The sequence below is a fragment of the Rana temporaria genome, chromosome 4, assembly GCF_905171775.1.
Source record: "Rana temporaria chromosome 4, aRanTem1.1, whole genome shotgun sequence".
NCBI lineage: Eukaryota > Metazoa > Chordata > Amphibia > Anura > Ranidae > Rana > Rana temporaria.
The window spans coordinates 263,313,318-263,337,821 of NC_053492.1; the positions used below are offsets into that span (position 1 = coordinate 263,313,318).

At 42.3% G+C, this 24,504-nt stretch overlaps 1 protein-coding gene across 1 annotated transcript in view; it reads left to right on the top strand.

Moving 5' to 3' along the window:
* ARMC2 (armadillo repeat containing 2) overlaps nucleotides 1-24,504 on the top strand; it is a 161,130-nt gene that overhangs the window by 87,858 nt on the left and 48,768 nt on the right. Inside the window, 4 exon segments of the mRNA XM_040350207.1 lie at nucleotides 4,523-4,624; nucleotides 11,754-11,929; nucleotides 13,021-13,123; nucleotides 17,143-17,363. Coding sequence (XP_040206141.1) covers nucleotides 4,523-4,624; nucleotides 11,754-11,929; nucleotides 13,021-13,123; nucleotides 17,143-17,363 — 602 coding nt within the window.

The following is a 24,504-nucleotide window of genomic DNA, read 5'->3' on the forward strand; positions in this document are numbered from 1 at the left end:
TTACTATCCAAAGATAAAACAAAAACGGCAGAGGATTTAATAGATGGAAAGATGAAAAAAATTACTGAAGGTCCGCTTTAATTAAAAATTTGGTGTGAAACAGGAAGGTGAGCTTGCTTGTATATTGGCTAGTATATCATGTCTGAGCAGTCATAGCTGTACCACCAGTTGTTGAGGACTTAAAAGTGACATGCATGCCCTACCATCTGCAAGCTAACATGATATGCTAGGACCCCTAGTTACTCTTTTGATGTAACTTTGGTCATCTGTATAGTAGCAACTAGCAAGCAGGAACAGAGGGGCGCCAGACTAAGTGCAGTATTAAAATCATTGGTTTCATGGATTAAAAACAGAATGGCAAATCACAAAGTAGACACATATTATGGGCATATCAAATGGTAATCGTCAATCCCCATCAGGACGGCTTGGAGAGATTCTGGGACTGACGATTACCATTTGATATGCCCATATTATTCATCTACTTTGTGAGTTGCCATTCTGTTTTTAATCTATTAAACCAACTATTTTAATGCTGCTCTTAGTCTGGCGCCCCTTTGTTCCTGCTTTTTACCTGCAGAGTCCACTGCTTTGGTCTAAGGGTGCTGTCTCCAAGTGCTGATTGAACACTTACCATGGACTTATTCTATGGACTATGATGACCTATATGAGTTTTTAATCATTTTTTTTAACCTAATTCATCTAAGTTGCTATTTATCTATAACCATCAGTCTAGCGCCACTGTTTATCATTGTTTTTGTGTCATCTGTATAGTAGCAAATGTGATTAGCAAGCCTGCTTTTACATTGGTTGAGAAGCATTATATAGTTTATGGCTTGCACTTAGGCAGAGAAACCATGTAGCTACTGGGCAGGATTCAGAGCCTGCATATGTGTTAAAGGGGTTGTATGGGTTCAGTTTTTTTTTTTAAACAAACATGTTATACTTACCTCCACTGTGCAGTTCGTTTTGCACAGATTGGCCCTGATTGTCCTCTTCTGGGGTCCCACGGCGGCTCTCGCTCTAACCCCCTCCTGGGAAGCATTCTCCTGAGGGGGTTACCTTGCGGGCGCGCTCCCCTGTGATGCACTCGGTGGCCATAGCCCCCCCGGCGTGCCGCATCATTGATTTGACTGACAGCAGCTGGAGCCAATGGCTGCGCTACTATCAATCTAACCAATGAACAGCTGACAAGCTGATTGAAAAGTGACGCGGGAACGAGCCCACGGAAGTTCGGGGCTCAGGTAAGTAAAGCGGGGGCTGGGGGGATCGGAGAGTACAAGGTGTTTTTTCACCTTAATGCATAGGATGCATTTACAACCCCAGCCTTTACTACCCCTTTAAGTTAAAATATGGCTTTCCACTGTTCATATATTTTTTTAGACGAATGAAATGAGGATTTTTAAATATAACGCCTAGAATTTCAGAAATTTTTCATTTTAGACCTGGTAAAATCTCTATTGCCGTCTGTGTTATCTTGCCGAAAGTGAGCAGCATCCTTCCAGCAGGAATACAAACTGCAGTGAAAACTTGACTGAAGTTTCCACCCTTCTCTCCCTCTTTAATAAATGACCTTATTTCTGGAAATGTCCCCATTTGAAAAAAAGGCTAATTTATTGTCCTAGTGACCAACCAGACCACAAGGGAGAATTCTCCTCATTGGGGACAAGGATGTCCTTAAAAACCTGACAGAAAAATTAACCTTTCCTTAATCTGCCCACATCAAAATAAAAACCTTTTGTTTTGTAGTTCCTAATTAAAGCAGAACTCCAGGCAAACGGCTAACACAATAAAATATACACTGATATGTGGACTGTCTTATCAGGAAGTATAATTCTGTCCAGCCAGTTCATACACCACTGCCAGAAAGCAAATTTTGGCTGTTAGAGTTAATAAATATATTGGTGTCGCCTGCCTGCCACAAGCCTGCTGATTGGACAAGCAGCAGCATATTGGCTCTGTTCGCTCTGCTTTTTACTTGTGTTTAGCATGTTTCCTTTCAGCAAATGTGTGTGCAGCGGAGTCTGGTTGGCACCTAGTCTTCTTCTTCCTATCCTCTGTATGAGAGCAGGCTGGAGTAAGGTATCATAACCGGTAAAGGTATGTAAATATACATTTAAATCAGGAAGTGGTCTGGACATGAAGATGTGTGGCTGGCAAACTCCTGCCATTACCAAGGGTTCTATGCTTTTAATTGCTTCTGATTGGACAGACCTTACAGCTGGTGGCATGCCCGAGAAATACAGATATTTTTACCAAACACCTCAAACGCATTGTAGAGTGCTAACCTACTTCTTTAAGAACCTTGCCATCTACAGCTGGACCACAGGCAACGTGGGGCCAATTCAGCCCTCTACTACTCTGATATCAAAGGGTAGGTTCCTGCTTCCCTCCAGGATGCCCAGTATGGGAAAGTAGGCCCACTTGTTCTCATAGATCCCTGAGTAAAATGTACGCAGCCTTTAAAATCAGAGGACCTGGATCAGGACTGAAATGTAGAATGAAGAACACATTAGGTTTCTTGCCACTAAGGCTGATATTCTAAAACTTAGAGGTTGTATGAATGTTTAAACAAGAAATCGTCAACCCCAAAGAGAAAACCACACACGTTGGCAATACAGTAGAGACACTCAAAAGCAACCACATTGAACAATTGCAAAATGTGTAGCACCATTTCACTGTATTGCACATACAGATGGAAAGACTCCATCTCCGTGGGACAAAACCTTCCTCACTTCTTAAATCAACTGGACTTGCTATAGATTAAAATCGGCAACTGGTGATAAAGAGACACTGTCATCCTGCCCATACAAAGGGCATCTACCCCCACCTATACTCTAGCTATGTATTTGCAGCATCTTGCTCCTCTGCAGTTGACACTGAAACTGTCTGTTTTGACAATTTCTATGGCAGCGATGATGTAACTTCCCCTGTCATGTGACATTACCTGTACCTAGCATATCTGGCTATTGGCTGCTAGGGCTAGGTTAGGAACCTTCGTAGGAAAGAAGGTCACATGCTCACCCAAACCAAAAGTACCAGGTATTCTCAGCAGCTGCAGAGAAGCAAGGAGCTTCAAGGAACCACAGGTACAAAAGGAGTACAATCGCTTCTGTAAAGTCTGAGATCTAGACTATTGCTTGAATGTAGGTTTGAATTGCTACAGTATTAGCTACAGTATTTAAGTACATGAGGTAAAACATTGAGAAGTCAGTGGTGAGATTGACATTCAATAATGCCCATTGCCCAAGCCTCAAATATGGATAAGATCTGAGTTGTGGCTATCCATCTTCACAGAATGTAGGGTAGAATGTGCACTTACTTAAATCCTTATAACATGTCTTTTTACCTTGACATTTACATAGTAAGAGATTAAAAACACGAAAGCCACCATGTTACCCTTTTATTTCTATCATAGGCCCTGGCCTGTCCACAGATCTGGGTTTGCCTATTGTAAGGGGTTAGCTCGGTAGCGGGGTGTGTGACCCCTTGGATGGGTTTACCACACACTGAATTTATACAGACTGGCAGTCGAAGACGGTTGAAAACAACGTTTTTGGTTTATTTTTCCATCTTGCTGGAAAACAATTGCAAGCATCCAAACAGCATAAACAAAATCAAACATAAAATAAACCCTAGCCACTCTGGGCATCTACCTTCCACACAGGAACCTATCTATGGAGTCTGACTCGGCCTAGCGCAGGGAAGACAGTGCTGGTCGTACAGCACAAAACAATAGTCTTTTGATTTTTATCACACAGAAAAATCACTCCTCTCCTCACCTCCTCAGAAGACTTTCAGTGCTGCTCTCCTACTCACAAAGCCTTAGGAATGATGCAGCCATTCAGTGGTAAGCCTTTGGACTACTTATAGAGGCCTTAATTGCCTCATTCTAAACAGCTGAAGTTTTTCAACGGCCTTTAGCCTTTCTCTGGCTACGTTTGTAGCCAACGCCCGATAACAATCGGTGTATCGTCTAAACAAGGCAGAAATGTATGTCCCATAAGTGACAACACCCACAGATTTACCTGACTTCCTGTCACACTATATATGAAAAGATGTGACATCTGATGTCTCTGCATAGGTTCAGTGGAAGGCACCTGCTACGCAGCAATAGGGGAAGTTCCTGGTGCACCACACTATCAAAGGGGCTTGTGTCACTTCTAGTATTCATTATGTGGTTTGAAAAATTGACAGCTGCTGCAAAGTAATTGTATTTTGTCAGGTCATTTGCCATACAGTGACAACACCATAACTGCATTTATAGAGTTCCCTTTGGTATTTACATTGAGTCCACATAGTACACATTTGTGTGGGCCTAAAAATAAGATGTAGCAAAAATAGTACAGGACAAATCCATGGTGCATTGTGTGTTTGGTTCCATGAAGGTCAAAAAGCCTCTGTATAAATTAAAAAAAATTAACACTTTAGTGTAATGCACATGTACAGAGTAAAACTAATAATACACTATTAGTTGCCTGTTTTTGTTTTGCTCACATACTTTCTGTTTCTATTGACTACCTAGAAGCTGAACCTATGAGTAACGAAACCGAGACAGAATGGGAGACAGATTACTGGAATGAGAACATATCAGCAATTCTTAAAGACCTGGAGGCAGCAGAGCAAGGTAGGCATGTTTCCTTCATCTCTCCAGTATTCTGTCTGACAAAAGAACAGAGGGCCAGATTCACAGAGAATTCCGGTGGCGTAACGTAATTCATTTACGTTACACCGCCGCAAGTTTTATGGGCAAGTGCTTGATTCACAAAGCACTTGCCTGTAAACTTGCTGCGGCGTAGCGTAAATCCGTCCGGCGCAAGCCCGCGTACTGCGCATGCTCCGTTTTGAAAATTCCCGCCGTGCTTCGCGCGAAAATGACGTCGCACCGACGTAATTTTTTGAACGGCGACGTGCGTTACGTCCTTTCCTATTCACGGTCGACTTACGGAGAAAAAAAAATGTGAAATTCGATGCGGGAACGACGGCCATACTTTAACATGGCAAGTCTAAAGATAGGCCACGAAATAGCAGCTTTAACTATACGCCGGGAAAAGCCAACTAGCGACAACGTAAAAGAATGCAACGAACGCGCGTACCTTCGTGGATCGCCGTAAACAGCTAATTAGCATACCCAACGCGGAAAACGACGCAAACTCCACCCAGCAGGCGCCAAAATATTACACCTACGATCCGAAGGCGTACAAAGCCGTACGCCTGTCGGATCGAAGCCAGAAGCCATCGTATCTTGGTTTGAGGATTCAAACTAAAGATACAACGCGGCAAATTTGAAAATACGCCGGAGTATCAGCAGATACTCCGGCGTATTTCAGCTGTGAATCTGGCCCAGAATTTCGATAATTTCTATCTTTTTTTACACCTAGCTTCCGGTTCAAGAATCTTTGTTGAATGGCAGTACTTTTTTAAGCACCTGTCCCATCAGCTACCAATCTTTAGTCCACACCAAGAGCTGTCTTTGTGCTGGGAGCCTACAATGAGTACATAAGCAACGAGGGCCCAAAAATGCATATGGGCTGTGTGAGGGCATTAAAGACCACCCTTTTTCCACTGCATGTGTGTTAGGCGGTTGTAGAGTGGTTAAGGACACTGTGGACAAAAAACGTAAATCTCTGTTTAACCACTTAAGGACCTTGTCTGTTTTTCAGATTTGGTGTTTACAAGATTAAAACAGTTTTGCTAGAAAATTACTTAAAACCCCCAAACATTATATATATTTTTTTCTAACACCCTAGAGAATAAAATGGCGGTCATTGCAATACTTTTTGTCACACCGTATTTGCGCGGCGGTCTTACAAGCGCACTTTTTTGGGAAAAAATTTACTTTTTTGAATTAAAAAATAAGTCAACAGTAAAGCTAGCCCAATTATTTGTTTTATATTGTGAAAGATAATGTTACGCCGAGTAAAATGATACCCAACATGTCACGCTTCAAAATTGCGCCCACTAGTAGAATGGCGTCAAACTTTTACCCTTAAAAATCTCCATAGGCGACGTTTAAAAAAAATTCTATAGGTTGCATCTTTTGAGTTACAGAGGAGGTCTAGGGCTAGAATTATTACTCTTGCTCTAACGATCGCGGTGATACCTCACTTGTGTGGTTTGAACACCGTTTTCATATGCGGGCGCTACTCACGTATGCGTTCGCTTCTGCGCACAAGCTCGTCGGGACGGGGTGCTTTAAAAAAAATATTTTTTTTTCTTATTTATTTTAATAATTAAAAAAAAAATATAGGTTACTATTAGACTGTAAACATCCCTTGTAATAGAAAAAAGCATGACAGGTCCTCTTAAATATGAGATCTGGGGTCAAAAAGAACTCGGATCTCATATTTAGACTAAAATGCAAAAAAAAAAAATTGTCATTTGAAAAAATGACAACAATAAAATATGCCTTTAAGAAGCATGGGCGGAAGTGACGTTTTGACGTCGCTTGTGCCCTGCTATGCTATGGAGAAGGGTGGGGGCCATCTTGCCCTCACTCGTATCCCAGCCGAGCAGGAGGAAGGACCCGATCGCCTCCACCGCTGCAGATGGCTCTGGTAAGCGGCGGAGGGCGCGGAAGGGGGCTACCCTCTCCCGCCGCCGATAACGGTGATCTCGCAGCGAATCCGCCGCATAGACCACCGTTATCGTTTAAAGGACCGCTCACTGAAAAGATGGATATCTCGGTTGTGGCAGCGGCTGCTGCCATTACCGAGATATCCATCTTTAAAAAAATGACACATATATACAGTGAGCGGTCCTTAAAGTGGAGGTTCACCCTATAAAAAAATTCTAACACTACATCCAGCCCAGTTCTGCAAATAAAATGACACTGACCTTCTTTTTTTTTTTTTTTTTGTAGATGGCGTTTAGCGTTAGAATTCACTGCGGCTTCCGGGTAGGGAATCCCGCGGGAGTGGGCGTTCCTATTGACATGCCAATAGGAACGCCCACTCCCGCCGGATTCCCTACCCGGAAGCCGCGGTGAATTCTAAGGCTAAACGCTATCTACGGCGAAAAAAAAAAAAAGGTCAGTGTCATTTTATTTGCAGAACTGGGCTGGATGTAGTGTTAGAAATTTTTTATAGGGTGAACCTCCACTTTAAGTGGTTAAAGCTGAGTTCCTCCCAAAAATTTAACTTCCACTTTAAGTGACAGTGAGCCCCTGACATGCCACATTTGGCATGTAATTTTTTTTTTGGAGCGGATACCCTCTTTTTAGAAGCATCCAGCTCCCACTTCCTCCCGGGGGTTGCAGGACTTTTTCTAATGTTCCGCAAGCGCACCGCAGTGTTAAAGCACCCATTACAATGAATGGGAGGCAGTTTTCAGGCGCTTTACAATCGCTATTTCCAGTGCTAAAACACCTGAAAACTGCCTCAGTGTAAAAGGGGTCTTAGAACTTCTTCCAAATGCTACACGGCATTGCATTAATGGTCTTTGGAATTCTATCCAGCAGATGTCCAGACTTGGCTTTCTGTCTGTTCAGGTGCACTAGATTATTGGGCTTAAATACCAGTCTGCTGAACCAGACCGTAAAAAGCGCTTGTCCTTTTGCTGGTTGATGTCTCCAATTTGACTCTCTCCTTCCACCTTGATTCATGCCTTCAATTCTGCCAACGCTGAAAGATCTGTATGTTGCTCGTCAGCAATTGCTCATCTCGTGGTTAATTGTTTCCATGTCTACAGGGCAGAGATATATAATAATCTGCTAATCATTCAGAAAGTTTGCATTTGCCCTATCTTGGTCCTGTCCTGAAGTACCTGTATGTCTACCAAGTTTGGTGGACATACAGTAGTATGTCTCACTGCATTGACTTTCTTTCTCAAGACCCGATCTACCATCCTGCTTCCGGTCACTGGCTTTTACAGTTTTTTTTTGGATTTGGTTATCCCAACACTTCTCCATGCTAGGAAGTCAAATTCTTGCAAAATATACCATTGCACCTGGAGGGAATACTTTGCATGGTGCAATCAGTAAATTTCTGTACCTTTTGCATGACTTGCGCCTCCTATATGGGGAAAAACTTTACGCCGGACGTACGACTTGCGCAAACCGTGTATATTATGCGCCGGGCGCAAGTACGTTCGTGAATCGGCGTATCTCCCTAATTTGCATAGGTGAATAGGAAATCAATGGGAGTACCACTTGCGGCCAGCGTAAATATGCGCCAACGATACGCCGGCGTAGAAAAGTTACGTCGGTCGGATGAAGCCTATTTTCAGGCGTATCTAGTTTTGTGGGCACAGCGCACAGATAGGACGGTGCATACTTACACTTAAGCGGCGTATCTTGAGATCCGTCGGCGTAAGTGTTTTGTGAATCCGGGCCATATTTTATATATTTACACCTGGTTCGCCTTTCAAAATCCAGAGGGATTACACCGTGCCTTGAGCACTAGGTCCTTTTTCCACTCTGCAATTATAATTGTGATTGATAGTACTCAAAGAAAGCACTGTAGATAACTAGCTTAGATATGCAGACTTGACAGCATGTTTGGAAATGTATACAATGCCTAAACAAGGCAGCGTATAGCTTTATGCCTTTGCACTATGAATTAACAAAGCTTATGTGTACAAGTAATTAAATAAAGCACTTGTGACTATAATGAACATTTTACTCATTCAACACCATTACTTGGAGTTTTAAATTGTGTTGCAGACTGAAACCGCTGATGCACTGAAAGTCATATTAAAAAAAAAAAAAATGAAAGCCTTTTATTATGCATAAACACGCATTTTGTTTGCAATACACTTAAAATGAAAGATCGCGGTATCTGTATTTTCTTAGCTCTGTGCCACCAAGCATTTTACTGCATGTGATGGCTGGCAAAGAGCCAGTTTCTTGGATGTAGTTTTTTTTTGCTGTTTGAGGACAGTTCCCTTTGGCAGCTGCCTCTTTTTAAAAGTTCCTTATAAATGATATGAGTTTGTAAAGTACAGCCATTGTTGATAAAAATTGAGTTTGGCTTGTTTTTAACCAGAACGTAAGTTGTTCTTTTTATTATATTGTTAAGTATTTAGATGATTATCAGATCTAGGAAACGGGAATGTTCCTTTGCTTTATTACCTTTTGTTAATGTTCTTCTTAGGCCTGGATCTAACTTCTATTGTAGTTCTAGGAGTTTTCAGTTCTATGAACTGCTTTCAATTGTTATCTGAAATAAAACCTGTGCACATAACAGGCTAACCCCATACCTGTACACAGACATACTGTAGATGTAAAAAGAAGTAATAAATATACGAAGTGCATATATGTCAAGTACAGCTTATTGTTTTACCAATGCTAAGATTTTTCAAGTCAAATTTACATCTGGAAATTACATTTTTCATATTGAGCCAAACAATTGTCCCAAGTATACCATTCTAAAGGGCACAGTATACGTGACATTCATGTGATCTAGTTTTTTAATGGAAAAAGTTATATTTAAAGCATTACTGTGGTCAACTTATAAAATCTTTAGGTGCAAGTCTTCCCTTGTATAACATGGGTTCGGTGCTCATTTGGTCTAGGTGGGGGAAGTTTAACATCGATGAATACTTTTCTGCCAGTTTTTGGATGGTGACTTTTTTTCCCACAGACACTCGCCACTCCTCTTCTCTGGTTATGTGGCTGCTCCCTCACCAGCATTGTACTCTACAATGCAAGACCAGCGATCCTGCATTGTACGTAAGGAAGTTGTGGGCCAACTTACATTCCAGGGGCTGGAGTGGCCTTGGAGAAGAGCGCTCACCAGTCTGGAGTTAGGCTTTGAATATTTACATTGCAAAAAAGTAACAGATGATTCCCATTCTATCTTTCTAACCCACCTTGGGGTACGTTGGGGTAGGTGATACAAAATAGCAGTTAAAATTTTAAATCGTAATTCTGCTGTGTTCAGGTCAGGGAAGCCATTCACATTTTTCTTGGGTGAGTGTGAATGAATTCAATTAGAATAATCCTTTATATAGAGAAATGTATGGAGGTATTATTTCTTAAATAGACTTCTTGTCACACCCCCCCCCCCCCGTATCAGGCTTGACATTTACACCGATCAGCCCTAACATTCAAATCACTTACAGGTAAAGTGAATAACATGATTTTTGCATTCCAGTGGCATCTGAAGGTCAGTGGGATATATCAGGCAGCACATAAACATGTTGTCCAAGAAAATGATGTGCTGAAAGCAGAAAAAATGGGCATTGCAGTTTCTTGTATAGGGCACTGTGTAGCTGCAGACTGGTCAGGGTGCCCATGCTGACCCATGTCCACAGCCAAAAGTGGCAACATTGGGCAAGTAAGCATCAGAACTGGACCATAGAGCAGTGTTTCTCAAATCCAGTCCTCAAGGCGCCCCAACAGGTCATGTTTTCAGGCTTTCCATTATTTTGCACAGGTGATTTGATCAGTTTCACTACCTTGGTAATTATCACAGCCATTTCATCTGAGGGAAATCCTGAAAACATGACCTGTTGGGGCACCTTGAGGACTAGAGTTGAGAAACACTGCCATAGAGCAATGAAAGAAGATGGCCTGGTCTGATGAATAACATTTTTTTTTTACATTATATGAATGGCCGAGTGTGTGTCTCTTTCCTGGGGAAGGGAGGACACCAATATACAGTATGGGAAGAAGGCAATCCGGCTTTGGGCAATGTTCTGCTGGGAAACCTTGGTCCTGCACTTTATGTGGGTGTTACTTTGACAAGAACCACCTACCTAAACATTGTTTATGACCAAGTACCCCCTTCATGGAAATGGTATTCCCTGATAGTAATGGCCTCTTTCAGCAGGTTAATGCACATTGCAAGAATGGTTTGAAGTAAACAACATTGCGTTTGAGGTGCAGACCTGGCCTCTAAATTCTCTAGTCCCACAATCTATGGAGGCCTCACCTTGTAACTTACAGGACTTAAATGATCTGCTAGTAATGGCTTGGTGTCCTATACCACAGCATACCTTTAGAGGTTTACTGGCATCCATGCTGAAATGAGTCAGGGATGTTTTGACCTCAAAAGGGGGACCTACTTATTAGGTGGGTCATCAAAATGTTATGGCTAATTGGTGTATGTTTGCCTGAACTCATCGTCAGGTCAAGAGTTAATTTTTTTTTAGGAATGTGATTGAACAACTATCCTTACAAAGCTGAAGCTTCTCCAATCTTTGAAGACAGACTTCCATTATTAGACTCTTATTTTGGACCGAGGTTGAGAAATCTCATCTGGTTGGGATAGTGAACTTCTTGGTTTTATAATTTTCTGTTCAACTTTATTTCAATACTATATAACGTATGTGTTTTTTTAGTCTCTTTTCAACTTTTCCTATTCATTTTTTGGTTTTGGTCTGAACAGTGCAGAATAAAACTGAACCCTAATTAACACTATTATTATAAAACATATTGCAAAGCTCAGTTACACGTTATTTGACTCAATATTCCATTAACAGATACATATAAGGGATATATATCGAATCTTATTTAGAGGTTCTCACTTGGTCATGGTATAGCTAGTAGTAGTTAGTTTCATTAAACTGGATTTGTTCAGTAATGTTGAAAACATTTAGCAGCATATTCAACCCAATTCTTTAGTTCTGTTGACTATCAGTAACACATACTGGGGTATGTTCCTGACACCCATTTGACCTGAAAAATACAGTTAAATGTGACTAATACTGGCTAATTTAAAGTATTTTCTTTTAAATAAAAGACCATATATACCAAAAAAACAAACAAACAACAGGAATCATCCAGATGTAACAAGTTTGCACTTTTTTGGCAGATAAAAATGTTGAAGACCTCTGCAGTCTATGTGTCAGATTGCAGAAGACCTTGGAAGATGGCAATATGTTGGGCAAGCAATGCAAATGGCGATCTATAATTCTGAAGACGATGTACAAGCTGATAGACATTGGTTCTGATGGACTCTGTCTTAACTTGGCCAAGCTCATTTTAGCGGTAAGATTTTTAGGAATACAAAGTAGCCTTTAAAATTTAAACTTTGTACTTTATTTTAATAAAGGGCACTGGGTGGATTTGGCAATGGGTCTTTCTAACCTAGTTGTCAGGAGGTAATTGTAAAGGGCCATAAATCAAGTTCTACCTTTGATGGCAGTATAAATGGAAAAGTAAAAAATTCACGGTTTTTGGTTCAATTGATTATCTCATGTCTATGAACCAAACCTTACATTTGTCTGTGCTCATGACATGTCCATCCTGTGCAGCCATACAGCAGCTGCTCAAACTCTCCCATTCAGGCCTTTTTTATTCTTATGCACACGTAAAATTATTTATCCCAATGAACAGCTTCTCTGTAGGAAAGAATACGATTTTCTGTGCATACACACACATTTTTGATATACTGTGTTTCCCCGAAAATAAGCCCGGGTCTTATATTAATTATGCCAACAAAAGACACAGTAGGGCTTATTTTCGGGGTAGGTCTTACTATGTAATGTGATGTCTTCTCTCCCCCTCTCCCTCCCTGCCTGTCAGGAATCCTCAGTGTGAACTGAGTTAAAATGCTAGTAAAATCCTATAATCCACTCCATTACAGTATTATATAATGTACAATGTGTGTGTTTCTGTAATATAATTGTGCCAAATACCTTTGTTATAGAGCCGCTCTGTGCTTCTGTTACCCGCCAGAGCTCTCTTCCCCCACAATTATATTACAGAAACACACACATTGTACATTATATACTACTATAATAGAGTGGATTATAGGATTTTACAAGCATTTTTAACTAGGGCTTATTTTCAGGGTAGGGCTTATATTGCAGCCCTCCTGGAAAATAATGCTAGGTATGTAAGTCATCAGATCTGTGAGTATATCCATTGCAGGATCCTATGCCAACTGACCTGTAAAATTATCTTAAATTGTGATAATTAGTCAAACACAATAAAAGATTAAATGTGCTTGCTGTGGGTGACCAAACCCTATACACCATTATAGCTGCTTGCTCTGCCATAATAAAGAAATCTACACATATAAAAGCCTTTCAGTGATTTGACTTGCACAATATGTACATGTGTTCCTTCATCTTCAGCTTAAAGTGAGCGGCAAGAACCTCTTGAACATCTGCAAGCTTATATTCAAAATAAGCAGAAGCGAAAACAATGATCGTCTTTTCCAAAACGATGACCTGTTGGGTGAGATAATTTATTCCTCTTTTAATGCAACGCCTGATTTTATTCTTCCTTATTTTGCTCACTAGACTAGGTCAGCAGTTTTTAACACATCTCAACATTATCATTTGTCACATGTTTTTAGTAGAGCTTACAAAGTGTTTTAACTGTAAACTTTACCCTTATTAGACATTAAACCATTTTTGCATTTCTGAAAAAAGGTTAGGCCCCATTCACATGGGCACTAAGGCCCACAGGTTGTAAATGGGCCGTATGTTTGTGGCTTGAGACAGCATGTGCTGCATGTAGGCAGACAGTATGTGTTCAAGGCTTCGCACCGTCATACTTGTCAAATTGGGATGAGCTGCTATGTCTGTGTGACCATGGTCCCTTTATACTTATATGGACCTGCCACCAGCACCTGGCACCCGGGCTGCCTAAACACATGGCCTTTCACAGATTTCGAGCCTCAGTGTCCATGTGAATGAGGCCTAAGCCTGGGGAATCGTTTCTGCTTCTACTAAAAATGTTGCACCTCAGCGATTTCTCATATTTGTAAATCCGTGTTGCAACAAGAGTGACATTAAAGGGAAATATATATATTCATTACCTGCTGGGTGCCCCCTCTCTATATGGGAAGCACATCAGTTTTTTACCAGTGTCTACAAGGTGAAAAAAAAATTGCTGTTTACCTTTTTAACTTGATTAACCACTTACATACAGGGCACTTACGCACCTTCCCGCCCAAGCCAATTTTCAGCTTTCAGCACTGTCGCACTTTGAATGGCAATTGCGCGGTCATGCTACACTGTACCCAAACAAAATTGGCGTAATTTTTTCCCCACAAATAGAGCTTTCTTTTGGTGGTATTTGATCACCTCTGCGATTTTTTTTTTGCGCAACAACTAAAAAAAGACTAAAAATTTAGAAAAAAAATTACGTTTTTATTTTTTTCTGTTAGTTTTTTTGTAAATAAGTAAGTTTTCTCTTTCAATTACGGGCACTGATATGGCGGCACTGATGAGATGGCACTGATGGACATCAATGAGGTAGTACTGACGGGCACAGATAAGGTGGCACTGATTGGCGGCGCTGGTATGCGGCACTGATGGGCACACATAGGCGGCACTGATGGGCACACATGGGCGGCACTGATGGGCACACATAGGCGGCACTGATGGGCACACATGGGCGGCACTGATGGGCACACATGGGCGGCACTGATGGGCACACATGGGCGGCACTGGGCACTCATAGGTGGCACAGATGGGCACTCATGGGTGGCACAGATGGGCACTGAAAGGTGGGCACTGGGCATGGATGGGCACTGTGGGGTGGCACTGATGGACACTGTGGAGTGGCACTGATGGACACTGTGGGGTGGCACTGATGGACACTGTGGGGCGGCACCTATGTTGCCAGTCAGTGCCCATTTGTGGGCACTGATTGGCATCTTTTATTTTTTTAATGTTTTTTTTCCAGCCTTTTTTTTTTTTAGCTTTTTTTTTTTGGGGGGGGGGCATTTTTTTCAGTTTGCCCTTCCCTGGTGGTCCAGTGTGGCGATCCGAGGGGGGGCTGCGCTGATAAACAATCAGCGCGAACCCCCCCTGTCAGGAGAGCAGCCGTTCGGCTCTCCTCTACTCGCGTCTGTCAGACGCGAGTGAGGAAGAGCCGTCAACGGCTCTTCCTGTTTACATCGTGATCAGCCGTGGTTGGACACGGCTGATCCGTCAGAGACTCTTTACCGAGATCGGTGTTGCGGGGTGTCAGACTGATATGACGTCCGGTCAGGATTCTACAACCACTTTGCCGACGTCAATCTGTCATTGGCGGGCGGCAAGTGGTTAAATAATCCTGCTTAGCTTGCCCTTTCTATGTAATGTTTGAAAGGAGGCTGGGGAGCCATGCTTGGCATAATTAACCCTATCTAAACTGTGCTGGCATATCTCATCGGTTGCAAACTAGATGTGCACTCACTGTACTAACAAAGGGCTAAAGATCTCAAGGCTTGGTTAGAACATTGCACGTATCTCACAACTTGGGAAAGGGGGACACCTTTAGTGGAGAAAACTTGTTGTGGGTATAGTGTGGTGTAAATAAAAATGGTCATGGTCATGGCTATATAGCAGGCATGTCCAAAGTCCGGCCCACGGGCCAATTGCGGCCCGTGTTACAGTTTAACGTGGCCCCCTTGTAATTTGGGTATACATATATCTTTTGTGGCCCTCAGGGCCGCAAAAGATATATACCAGATTTATCGGCGCTGCCTTCGGAAGGGACAGGGAGGGAGCGGGACAAGCGAAATCAGATAACATAAAGGAGAATTTCCCGTTTTCTCTGCTGCGTTTATAATAGGAAGTCCCGTCTCCTGGGTTGTCATTGGACGACTGTTCTGTCTATCATAGGAGGCGGGACTTTGTATTAAAAAGGCCACCGAGTATACAGAAGATTCTTATGTATGTAATCTGTTGGCGCTCATCCCGCCCCCTCCGAAGCTGCAGATGGGCATCAGGCTGCTTTGATGGCAATGGTGAGGCTTCATTCTTGGCAATGGCGAGGCTGCATATGGGCACTGATTAGGCTGCATTGATGGACACTGACCCTTATTTTGCTTCACAGTTCTTTATTTAAAATTAACGTTTTTTCCTGAAACTTCCCTCTTAAAGTGAAGGTGCGTGTTGTATGCCGATAAATACGGTATATCCAAAAAACATGCCCAAGCTCATCCTTAGTTTTCAGCAGCGCTTGGGGATTCGTTGGGGCCACAAAAGATTAACATATATCCAAATATCACACCTGAGCTCATCTCTTCAGCACACACAGCTACAAAGACAGGAGAATTCTTGTTGGGCAGTGTATTAGTGCTCGGACGAACACACTTAGACCAAATTTTAATGGTCCAAAGAATGTCAGGCAAAATGGTCGGCCCTCACGCATGTTCACTTCATCAAATCTGGCCCTCTTTGAAAAAAGTTTGGACACCCCTGCTATATAGCATTGAATAAATGCATCGATGTCCCTAGAAGGGTCAGTTTGTATGGAGGCACATTAATTGGCTATGAGCAACCATTTGTCCAACATATTTACAAAGATAGATGAAAATTATCTGGTGCATACTGGTCAGTGCTACAGAGTCTGCCCTGATTACAAATGCACTCTGGGTTAGTTTTTTCTCAGTTTTGTAAAGGCATAAAATGAACTGAGTTTTTGAAACTGATTGTTGGTATTCAGACTAATTTCCTCTTTTTTTGCCCTTTATAATGACAGAGCGAAATGTTTATTATTGCAACAGTCACAGCTTGCTACTTTTATTACCAATATACTAAATTGAGCTTTTAAGTGTATTTTGACTTTTACAGCCAAATCAGGATAAAACCTACCTTATATTTGTTACATGTTCTCATTCATATAGCAAAAGTTAAATATATTAAAAAATTGCTGGTTACTTTTTTAACCTGCTTAAAAATCCTACTTAGCTTGCCCTTTCTGCGTAATATTTAGAAGGCAGCTGGGGAGCTATGTTTGGCATAATTAATCCTATCCGTACTGTGCTGGCATATCTCATTATCGATTATAAACTAGATGTGTGCACTCTGTACTGGGGTTAAAGATCTTAAGGCCTGGGTGGAGCATATTGCATACTTCCCAACTTTTGAATGAGTAATGCCCCGTACACACGATCGGAATTTCCGATGGAAAAAGACAGACGGACTTTTTCCATCGGAAATTTCGACCGTGTGTATGTTCCATCTGAGTTTTTCCATCGGATATTCCGAGGAATTCCATCGGAGTTTAGATTGAGAACATGTTCTCTTTTACTCCGATGGAATTCTGTCTGAATTCTGATGTGAGTTTGGCCGGGCAAAAGCCTGATCGTGTGTACGGGGCTTAATGGGAATGAGGGACATCTATTCGCAATGGTATGTTGCTAACAACAACAAAAAAACAACCCACTTATCTTGCTAGATTTAATATATAGAGTCTGTTCATTACACAAGCTTCTTGCTACTTTGTTTTGATACCTAATCTTCTGCTTTCCTCAGGTGTGTTACTAGAGGTCCTACAGAATGAAGATGCCCAGGCTAACCGTGAAGCCTTCCTTTACTGTTTGGGAACTATCAAATTTCTGTCTGGGAATACAGCTCTCCGTAGCGTGTTGCTTCGAAAACAAGCAGTGGAAATTCTATTGGAGTTAATGAAGCAGATCATCCATTTCAACAGCAGCCCAGAAATGGTTTCTGATATGAGCCATCTGGTAGTACAGGTCTGTTCTTTCTCATAGCTATTTCCTTATCTTGTTTGCTTTTTGTAGGCCTTTCCTTTTTTTCTGGCAAAAGAAATGGTCTCTTACTGGATTATACATGATTGTTATCTTGTTTTGCTGCTGGCGATCTGTAAATTGCGAATACAAATACACTTCTGACAAGACTATTGAAGGTATTTGTCTTTGCACAAATGACCCAATAAACACGTGTCTTACCTGAAAGTGCAAATTCAATAATACAGATTTTGGTGTTCATTCACATGTTTTGAGTTTAAGGTTTTACCAGACCACAGAAAGTTAAATGCAAAGTAGAATGTTGTCTTTGCAGAAGTCTGTGTGATCTACTTTCAAGCACAATGGAGACTGGTGAAAGTATTCACAGTGCGAGGAAAAATAGAGATGAATTTAAACTCTGTTTACAATTATGAATTTATTACCGCAACATTTCATATTCCTAATTAAGGATGAGCTCCAGCGTGTTCACATAATACACGTGTAGAGCCCGCCAGGAAGTCTGCACGGCGCTGCGCTAATCACAGAAAGGGAGACATTTCCCGACCTCTGCAGCCGAGCATCGGGACAATTTCTCCCTGGCTGTGATTAGCGCAGCGCCGTGCAGACTTCCTGGTGGGCTCTACACGTGTACGATGCAAACGCGCTGGAGCTCATCCTTATTCCTAATATGTGTTTGTTGTACCAGGTACTTATCAAAAAGTACCCTGTTCTCTTTGCAGTGCTTCTTTGTGTGAAATACTTGGTGTTCCTGCCAGTTCTCCCTCTTTCCTATTTCAAACTGACCACACTAGGCATATCCATCCAAATGTGGCCAGTTTTCAGGCTGTGCTTGGAGCTCAGCCTGACTGTCATCTAGTGGCCAAGACTGGTGCACAGCCATTCACTGGCAAGATCAGTGTACTGCTGTTTCTCTACCCCCGACCCTCTTGAGCCCCTAATGCAACTGAGAACATGGGTCATGTGCTCACCTTATAAAATACTTTTTTTTTTTTTTTTTTGTTTATTGGCATAATCTGTTATGAATGAAAGCCAGAAATCTGACGGAAGGCATTTGTATTAATTGAAGTAGAAGTCTAACTTTATAAAAAAACAAAAACTACGACACCAGGAAAATCTAAAGCCTCATGCACACTGGACATTTTTGGATGTTTTTACAGCAACTGTTTTTGGCTTCAGACGTTTTTTTCTACAGTCAATAAACTCTCCATGTTATCCTATGTGTCCATGTGCACACAGGCTGTGATCAGCAGTTTTTGGTTGGGCGTTTTTTGGCTTTAAAAACCCCCCCAAAATAGTGGGTTCTGAGAGGAGTTTTTCAGCTGTAAAAATGCTCGAACATTAAAAACGATGATAAAAACAAAAAAACGCAATGTTGAAAAACTCACTGCAAAGCTACTGGCATTTTTATAATGTTATTTTAATGTCCAGTGTGCATGAGGCCTAAAAAAAATAAAAAAAATGTCCTTTTGCTGAAATAGTCACCTTGAGTCTGGTGCTCTTCAAATTGCTATGTTTAGGTTCAGCTTATATGCTGTACATATACAGTATTTCACAAAAGTGAGTACACCCCTCACATTTTTGAAAATATTTTATTATATCTTTCCATGTGACAACACTAAAGAAATGGCACTTTGCTAAAATGTAAAGTAGTGAGTGTACAGCTTGTATAACAGTGTAAATGTGCTGTCCCCTCAAAATAACTCAACACACAGCCATTAATGTCTAAACCACTGGCAACAAAAGCAAGTACACTCCTAAGTGAAAATTACCAACATGGGCCCAATTAGCCTCCCCCAGTGTCATGTGACTCATTAGCGTTACAAGGTCTTAGGTGTGAATGGGGAGCAGGTGTGTTAAATTTGGTGTTATCGCTCTCACTCTCATACTGGTCACTGGAAGTTTAACATGGCACCTCATGGCAAAACTCTCTGAGGATCTGAAAAAAAGAATTGTTGCGCTACATAAATATGGCCTAGGCTATAAAAACTGAGCTGCAGCACGGTGGCTAAGACCATACAATGGTTTAACAGGACAGGTTCCACTGAGAACAGGCCTCGCCATGGTCGACCAAAGAAGTTGAGTGCACAAATTCGGCATCATATCCAGAGGTTGGCTTTGGGAAATAGATGTATGAGTGCTACCAGCATTGCTGCAGAAGTTGAAGGGGTGGAAGGTTAGCCTATCAGTGCTCAGACCATACGCTGTACACTGCATCAACTTGGTCTGCATGGCTGTCATCCCAGAAAGAAGCCTCTTCTAAAGATGACGCACAAGAAAATCTGCAAACAATTTGCTGAAGACAAGCTGACTAAGGACATAGATTACTGGAACCATGTCCTGCGGTCTGATGAGACCAAGATAAACTTATTTGGTTCAGATGGTGTCAAGCGTGTGTGTCGGCAACCAGGTGATGAGTACAAAGACAAGTGTGCCTTGTCTACAGTCAAGCATGGTGGTGGGAGTGTCATGGTCTGGGACTACATGAGTGCTGCCAGCACTGGGGAGCTACAGTTCATTGAGGGAACCATGAATGCCAACATGTATTGTGACATACTGAAGCAGAGCATGATCCCCTCCCTTCGGAGACTGGGCCGCAGGGCAGTATTCCAACATAATGATCACTGCCTTGCTAAAGAAGCTGAGGGTAAAGGTGATTTGCTGGGCAAGCATGTCTCCAGACTTAAACCCTATTGAGCATCCACGAGGCATCCTCAATCGGAAGGTGGAGGAGCGAAAGGTCTCTAACATCCACCAGCTCTGTGATGTCATCATGGAGGAGTGGAAGAGGACTCCAGTGGCAACCTGCGGAGCTCTGGTGAACTTCATGCCAAAGAGGGTTAACCAGTTCCCGACCCCCGCATGTACATATACGTCCACAATATGGCACGTACAGGCACATGGGCGTACACGTACGTCCTCGCCTATTAGCGGGTGGGGGGTCCGATCGGGACCCCCCCCGCTACATGCGGAGGTCGGGTCCGCTCGGGGAGCGATCCGGGACCACGGCGCGGCTATTTGTTTATAGCCGCTCCGTCGCGATCGCTCCCCGGAGCTGAAGAACGGGGAGAGCCGTGTGTAAACACGGCTTCCCCGTCCTTCACTATGGCGGCGCATCGATCGCGTCATTCCCTTTATAGGGAAGACACGATCGATGACGTCATTCCTACAGCCACACCCCCAAACAGTTGTAAACACATACTAGGTGCACCCTAACTCCTACAGCGCCACCTGTGGTTAACTCCCAAACTGCAACTGTCATTTTCACAATAAAGAATGCAATTTAAATGCATTTTTTGCTGTGAAAATGACAATGGTCCCAAAAATGTGTCAAAATTGTCCGAAGTGTCCGCCATAATGTCGCAGTCACGAAAAAAATTGCTGATCGCCGCCATTAGTAGTAAAAAAAAAAAAATAATAAAAATGCAATAAAACTATCCCCTATTTTGTAAACACTATAAATTTTGCGCAAACCAATCGATAAACGCTTATTGCGATTTTTTTTACTAAAAATAGGTAGAAGAATACGTATCGGCCTAAACTGAGGAAAAAAAATGTTTTTATATATGTTTTTGGGGGATATTTATTACAGCAAAAAGTAAAAAATATTGCTTTTTTTTCAAAATTGTCGCTCTATTTTTGTTTATAGCGCAAAAACTAAAAACCGCAGATGTGATCAAATACCACCAAAAGAAAGCTCTATTTGTGGGGAAAAAAGGACGTCAATTTTGTTTGGGAGCCACGTCGCACGACCGCGCAATTGTCTGTTAAAGCGACGCAGTCCCGAACTGTAAAAACACCTTGGGTCTTTAGGCTGCATATTGGTCCGGGGCTTAAGTGGTTAAGGCAGTGCTGGGGAAAAAATGGTGGCCACACAAAATATTGACACTTTGGGCCCAATTTGGACATTTTCACTTAGGGGTGTACTCCCTTTTGTTGCCAGTGGTTTAGACAATAATGGCTGTGTGTTGAGTTATTTTGAGGGTGACAGCAAATTTACACTGTTATACAAGCTGTACACTCACTATTTTACATTGTAGCAAAGTGTAATTTCTTCAGTGTTGTCACATGGAAAGATAGAATAAAATATTTACAAAAATATGAGGGGTGTACTCACTTTTGTGAGATATTGTATGTAGTTATATTGGCATATAATATAGAAGCACAACTTTGGAAACTAATTTGTATGAATATGCGTGTGCGTCTTGATCTGGCATGAACAGAGGTTTCTTAAAAATGAAAGTTTGTGTTGAAAGGGAATCTGAACACTTGACTGAAAATGAAAACCATTGTAATGGTAAATAAATGGCAGGTGTTCAAAAACAAAAGGTGCTCAATGCCAGTAGCACTCATGCTATTTTTAAGGGCTCTTTCAGACTTGCTGTGGCATGCATTTTAGCGGGCATTTGACAGACGTGCAAAAAATGTAGAACGCCTTCTCTTTGCCTGATTTTAACCCCTATAATGCTGCACTACTGCACCACAATTTCTTACATTGCAAGCGGTTGCTGAGTGCCCCCATAAACTCTGCACCCATGGGTGCAAAGTATCGTGACCGCAGCATCTGTACAGCTCCATCCATTATGTGGCACTTACCTGCAAATGAAACCCTTGTCGTCCCTGCTGCAGGCCGCACCCATCTTCGCCATTTTCTCTTCCGGGTTCGCGGTCTCTGTGATTGGCCAGAGACATGTGACATCAATCCTGCGCATTTGTGCGGGAGCCGCCGGTCACGGCACAGGGCTCTGAAGAAATGGCACCAGCGGCCGTTCCTTAACCACTTCCAGACCTGCGCACGGCAATGTACATCCTATTTTTAAAGATTGATATCTCGGTAACGGCAGCAGCTGCTGCCACAACCGAGGTATCGATCTTTAGTGTGCGCGGTCCGGTACACGATAACGGCGGTCTCCGCGGTGGATTCGCCGCAAGATCGCCGTTATCGGTGGCGGGAGAGGGCCCCCCTCCCGCCGCTTACCGGAGCCGTCGGTAGCGGCGGAGGCGATCGGGACCGTTCGGCTGGTGACTGGGGACGAGACTGAAGGAAAAATCTCCTTCGCCCGTCCCCATAGCTCTGCTGGGCGGAAGTGACGTCAAAACGTCAGTCCCGCCCAGCCTCTTAAAGAAACATTTTTTTTTTTGTCATTTGAAAAAATGAGTTTCATTTTTTTATTTTTCTTGCATTTTAGTGTAAATATGAGATGTGAGGTCTTTTTGACCCCAGATCTCATATTTAAGAGGACCTGTCATGCTTTTTTCTATTATAAGGGATGTTTACATTCCTTATAATAGGAATAAAAGTGATCAAATTTTTTTTTTTCAGTGTAAAAAGTAATAAAAAAATAAAAATAAATAAGAAAACAAAAAAAATTTTTTTTTAAAGCGCCCCGTCCCGACGAGCTCGCGCGTAGAAGCGAACGCATACGCGAGTAGCGCCCGCATATGAAAACGGTGTTCAAATCACAAAAGGGAGGTATCGCCGCGATCGTTAAGGCGAGAGCAATAATTCTAGCCCTAGAGCTACTCTGTAGCTCAAAAAATGCAACCTATAGAATTTTTTAAACGTCGCCTATCAAGATTTTTAAGGGTAAAAGTTTGATGCCATGCCACGAGCGGGCGCAATTTTTAAGCGTGACATGTTGGGTATCATTTTACTCGGCGTAACATTATCTTTCACAATATGTAAAAAAATTGGGCCAAATGTATTGTTGTCTTATTTTTTAATTAAAAAAAGTGAATTTTTTCCAAAAAAAGTGCGATTGTAAGACCGCTGCGCAAATACGGTGTGACAAAAAGTATTGCAATGACCACTATTTTATTCTCTAGGGTGTTAGAAAAAAAATATATAATGTTTGGGGGTTTTAAGTAATTTTCTAGCAGAAAAAAATGTTTTAGTCTTACAAACACCAAATCTGAAAAACACCTAAGGTCTGGAAGTGGTTAAGAGCGCATGCGCTGATGACGTAGTTGGTGCAGAATACAGTAAATATCTCCTAAACTGTGAAAGTTTAGGAGATCTTTACAGTACCTTAAGGTACAAACATTAGAGAGAGGTTTACTTACTATTTTAAGTCTTTTTACACCTACTGTTTTGATAAACTTGGAATTAATTTTAGCTAATTTAAACTTAACATTCAATTGGGGTTTAGGTATTACTTTTATTAAATAAAAGTTGTTATATTTAAAGGATAAGTTCACCTTTGGGAACACATTACATGTTCCACCTGCTGGCCCTCCTCTCTATGACAGCAGTACGGGCAGGAGAAGTTCCCCATACTAGCCATCAGTTTTTGAAAGAGCATGGCTGTGCGAGGCTCCACCCACACAGACACGTCATTTATACACAGAGCTCTGTGTATGAATGGAACTACCCGTCTTGAGAGCCTTAGCGGCTGTCCGCTTGTAGTTCTCAATGAACTACCACGGCGCTATGGTAGTTCATTGAGTCTTTCAGTCAGTGAGTATCGGCTTACTCGTAGGGGTTACGGGTAGGCATATATACTGACAGTATGCAGGAGACCTGCATGGCATCTGTGATTTCCTGATCGCTGGTGCAATGCTCTACAGCACATATGTCAAACACAAGGCCCGTGGGCTGAATGTGGCCCTCCAGGCCTTGTCATGCGGCCCTCACCCTCCGCTCCCCGCTGTCACTTGTAAGCACAGAAGCCTTCTGTGTGTACAAGGGAAAGCTTTGCCCTCAGTGGCTCCCAAATCTAACAGATTCCTGCATGCGCTCACAGTGGGGGACAGATCTCCAGAATCTAAAAGAGAAAACGATCTGCCTGCAAATACACAGGTAGTAGAGCCGCCACAGGGAAGTACTAGAGCTGGGCCAGTTGGGTGAAAGATGCAAGGACAGTTTATGGGGGATTGGGGTTACAAACTGTGCACAGTGCACCCCTAAACCCTGCACTCTGTACACAGCACACCTTTGACTGCTGCGCTCTGTACATAATGCACCTCTGAACCCTGCCCGTAGCGCACTCCTGAACGCTGCACTCTGTAAATGCTGTCTGTAGTCCTGAACTCTGCATACAATGCACTCCTGAATCTTGCACCCTGTACGTAGCGCATCCCAGATACAACTGGCCCTTTGAGGGCAACCATACTGCTGATGTGGCCCGTG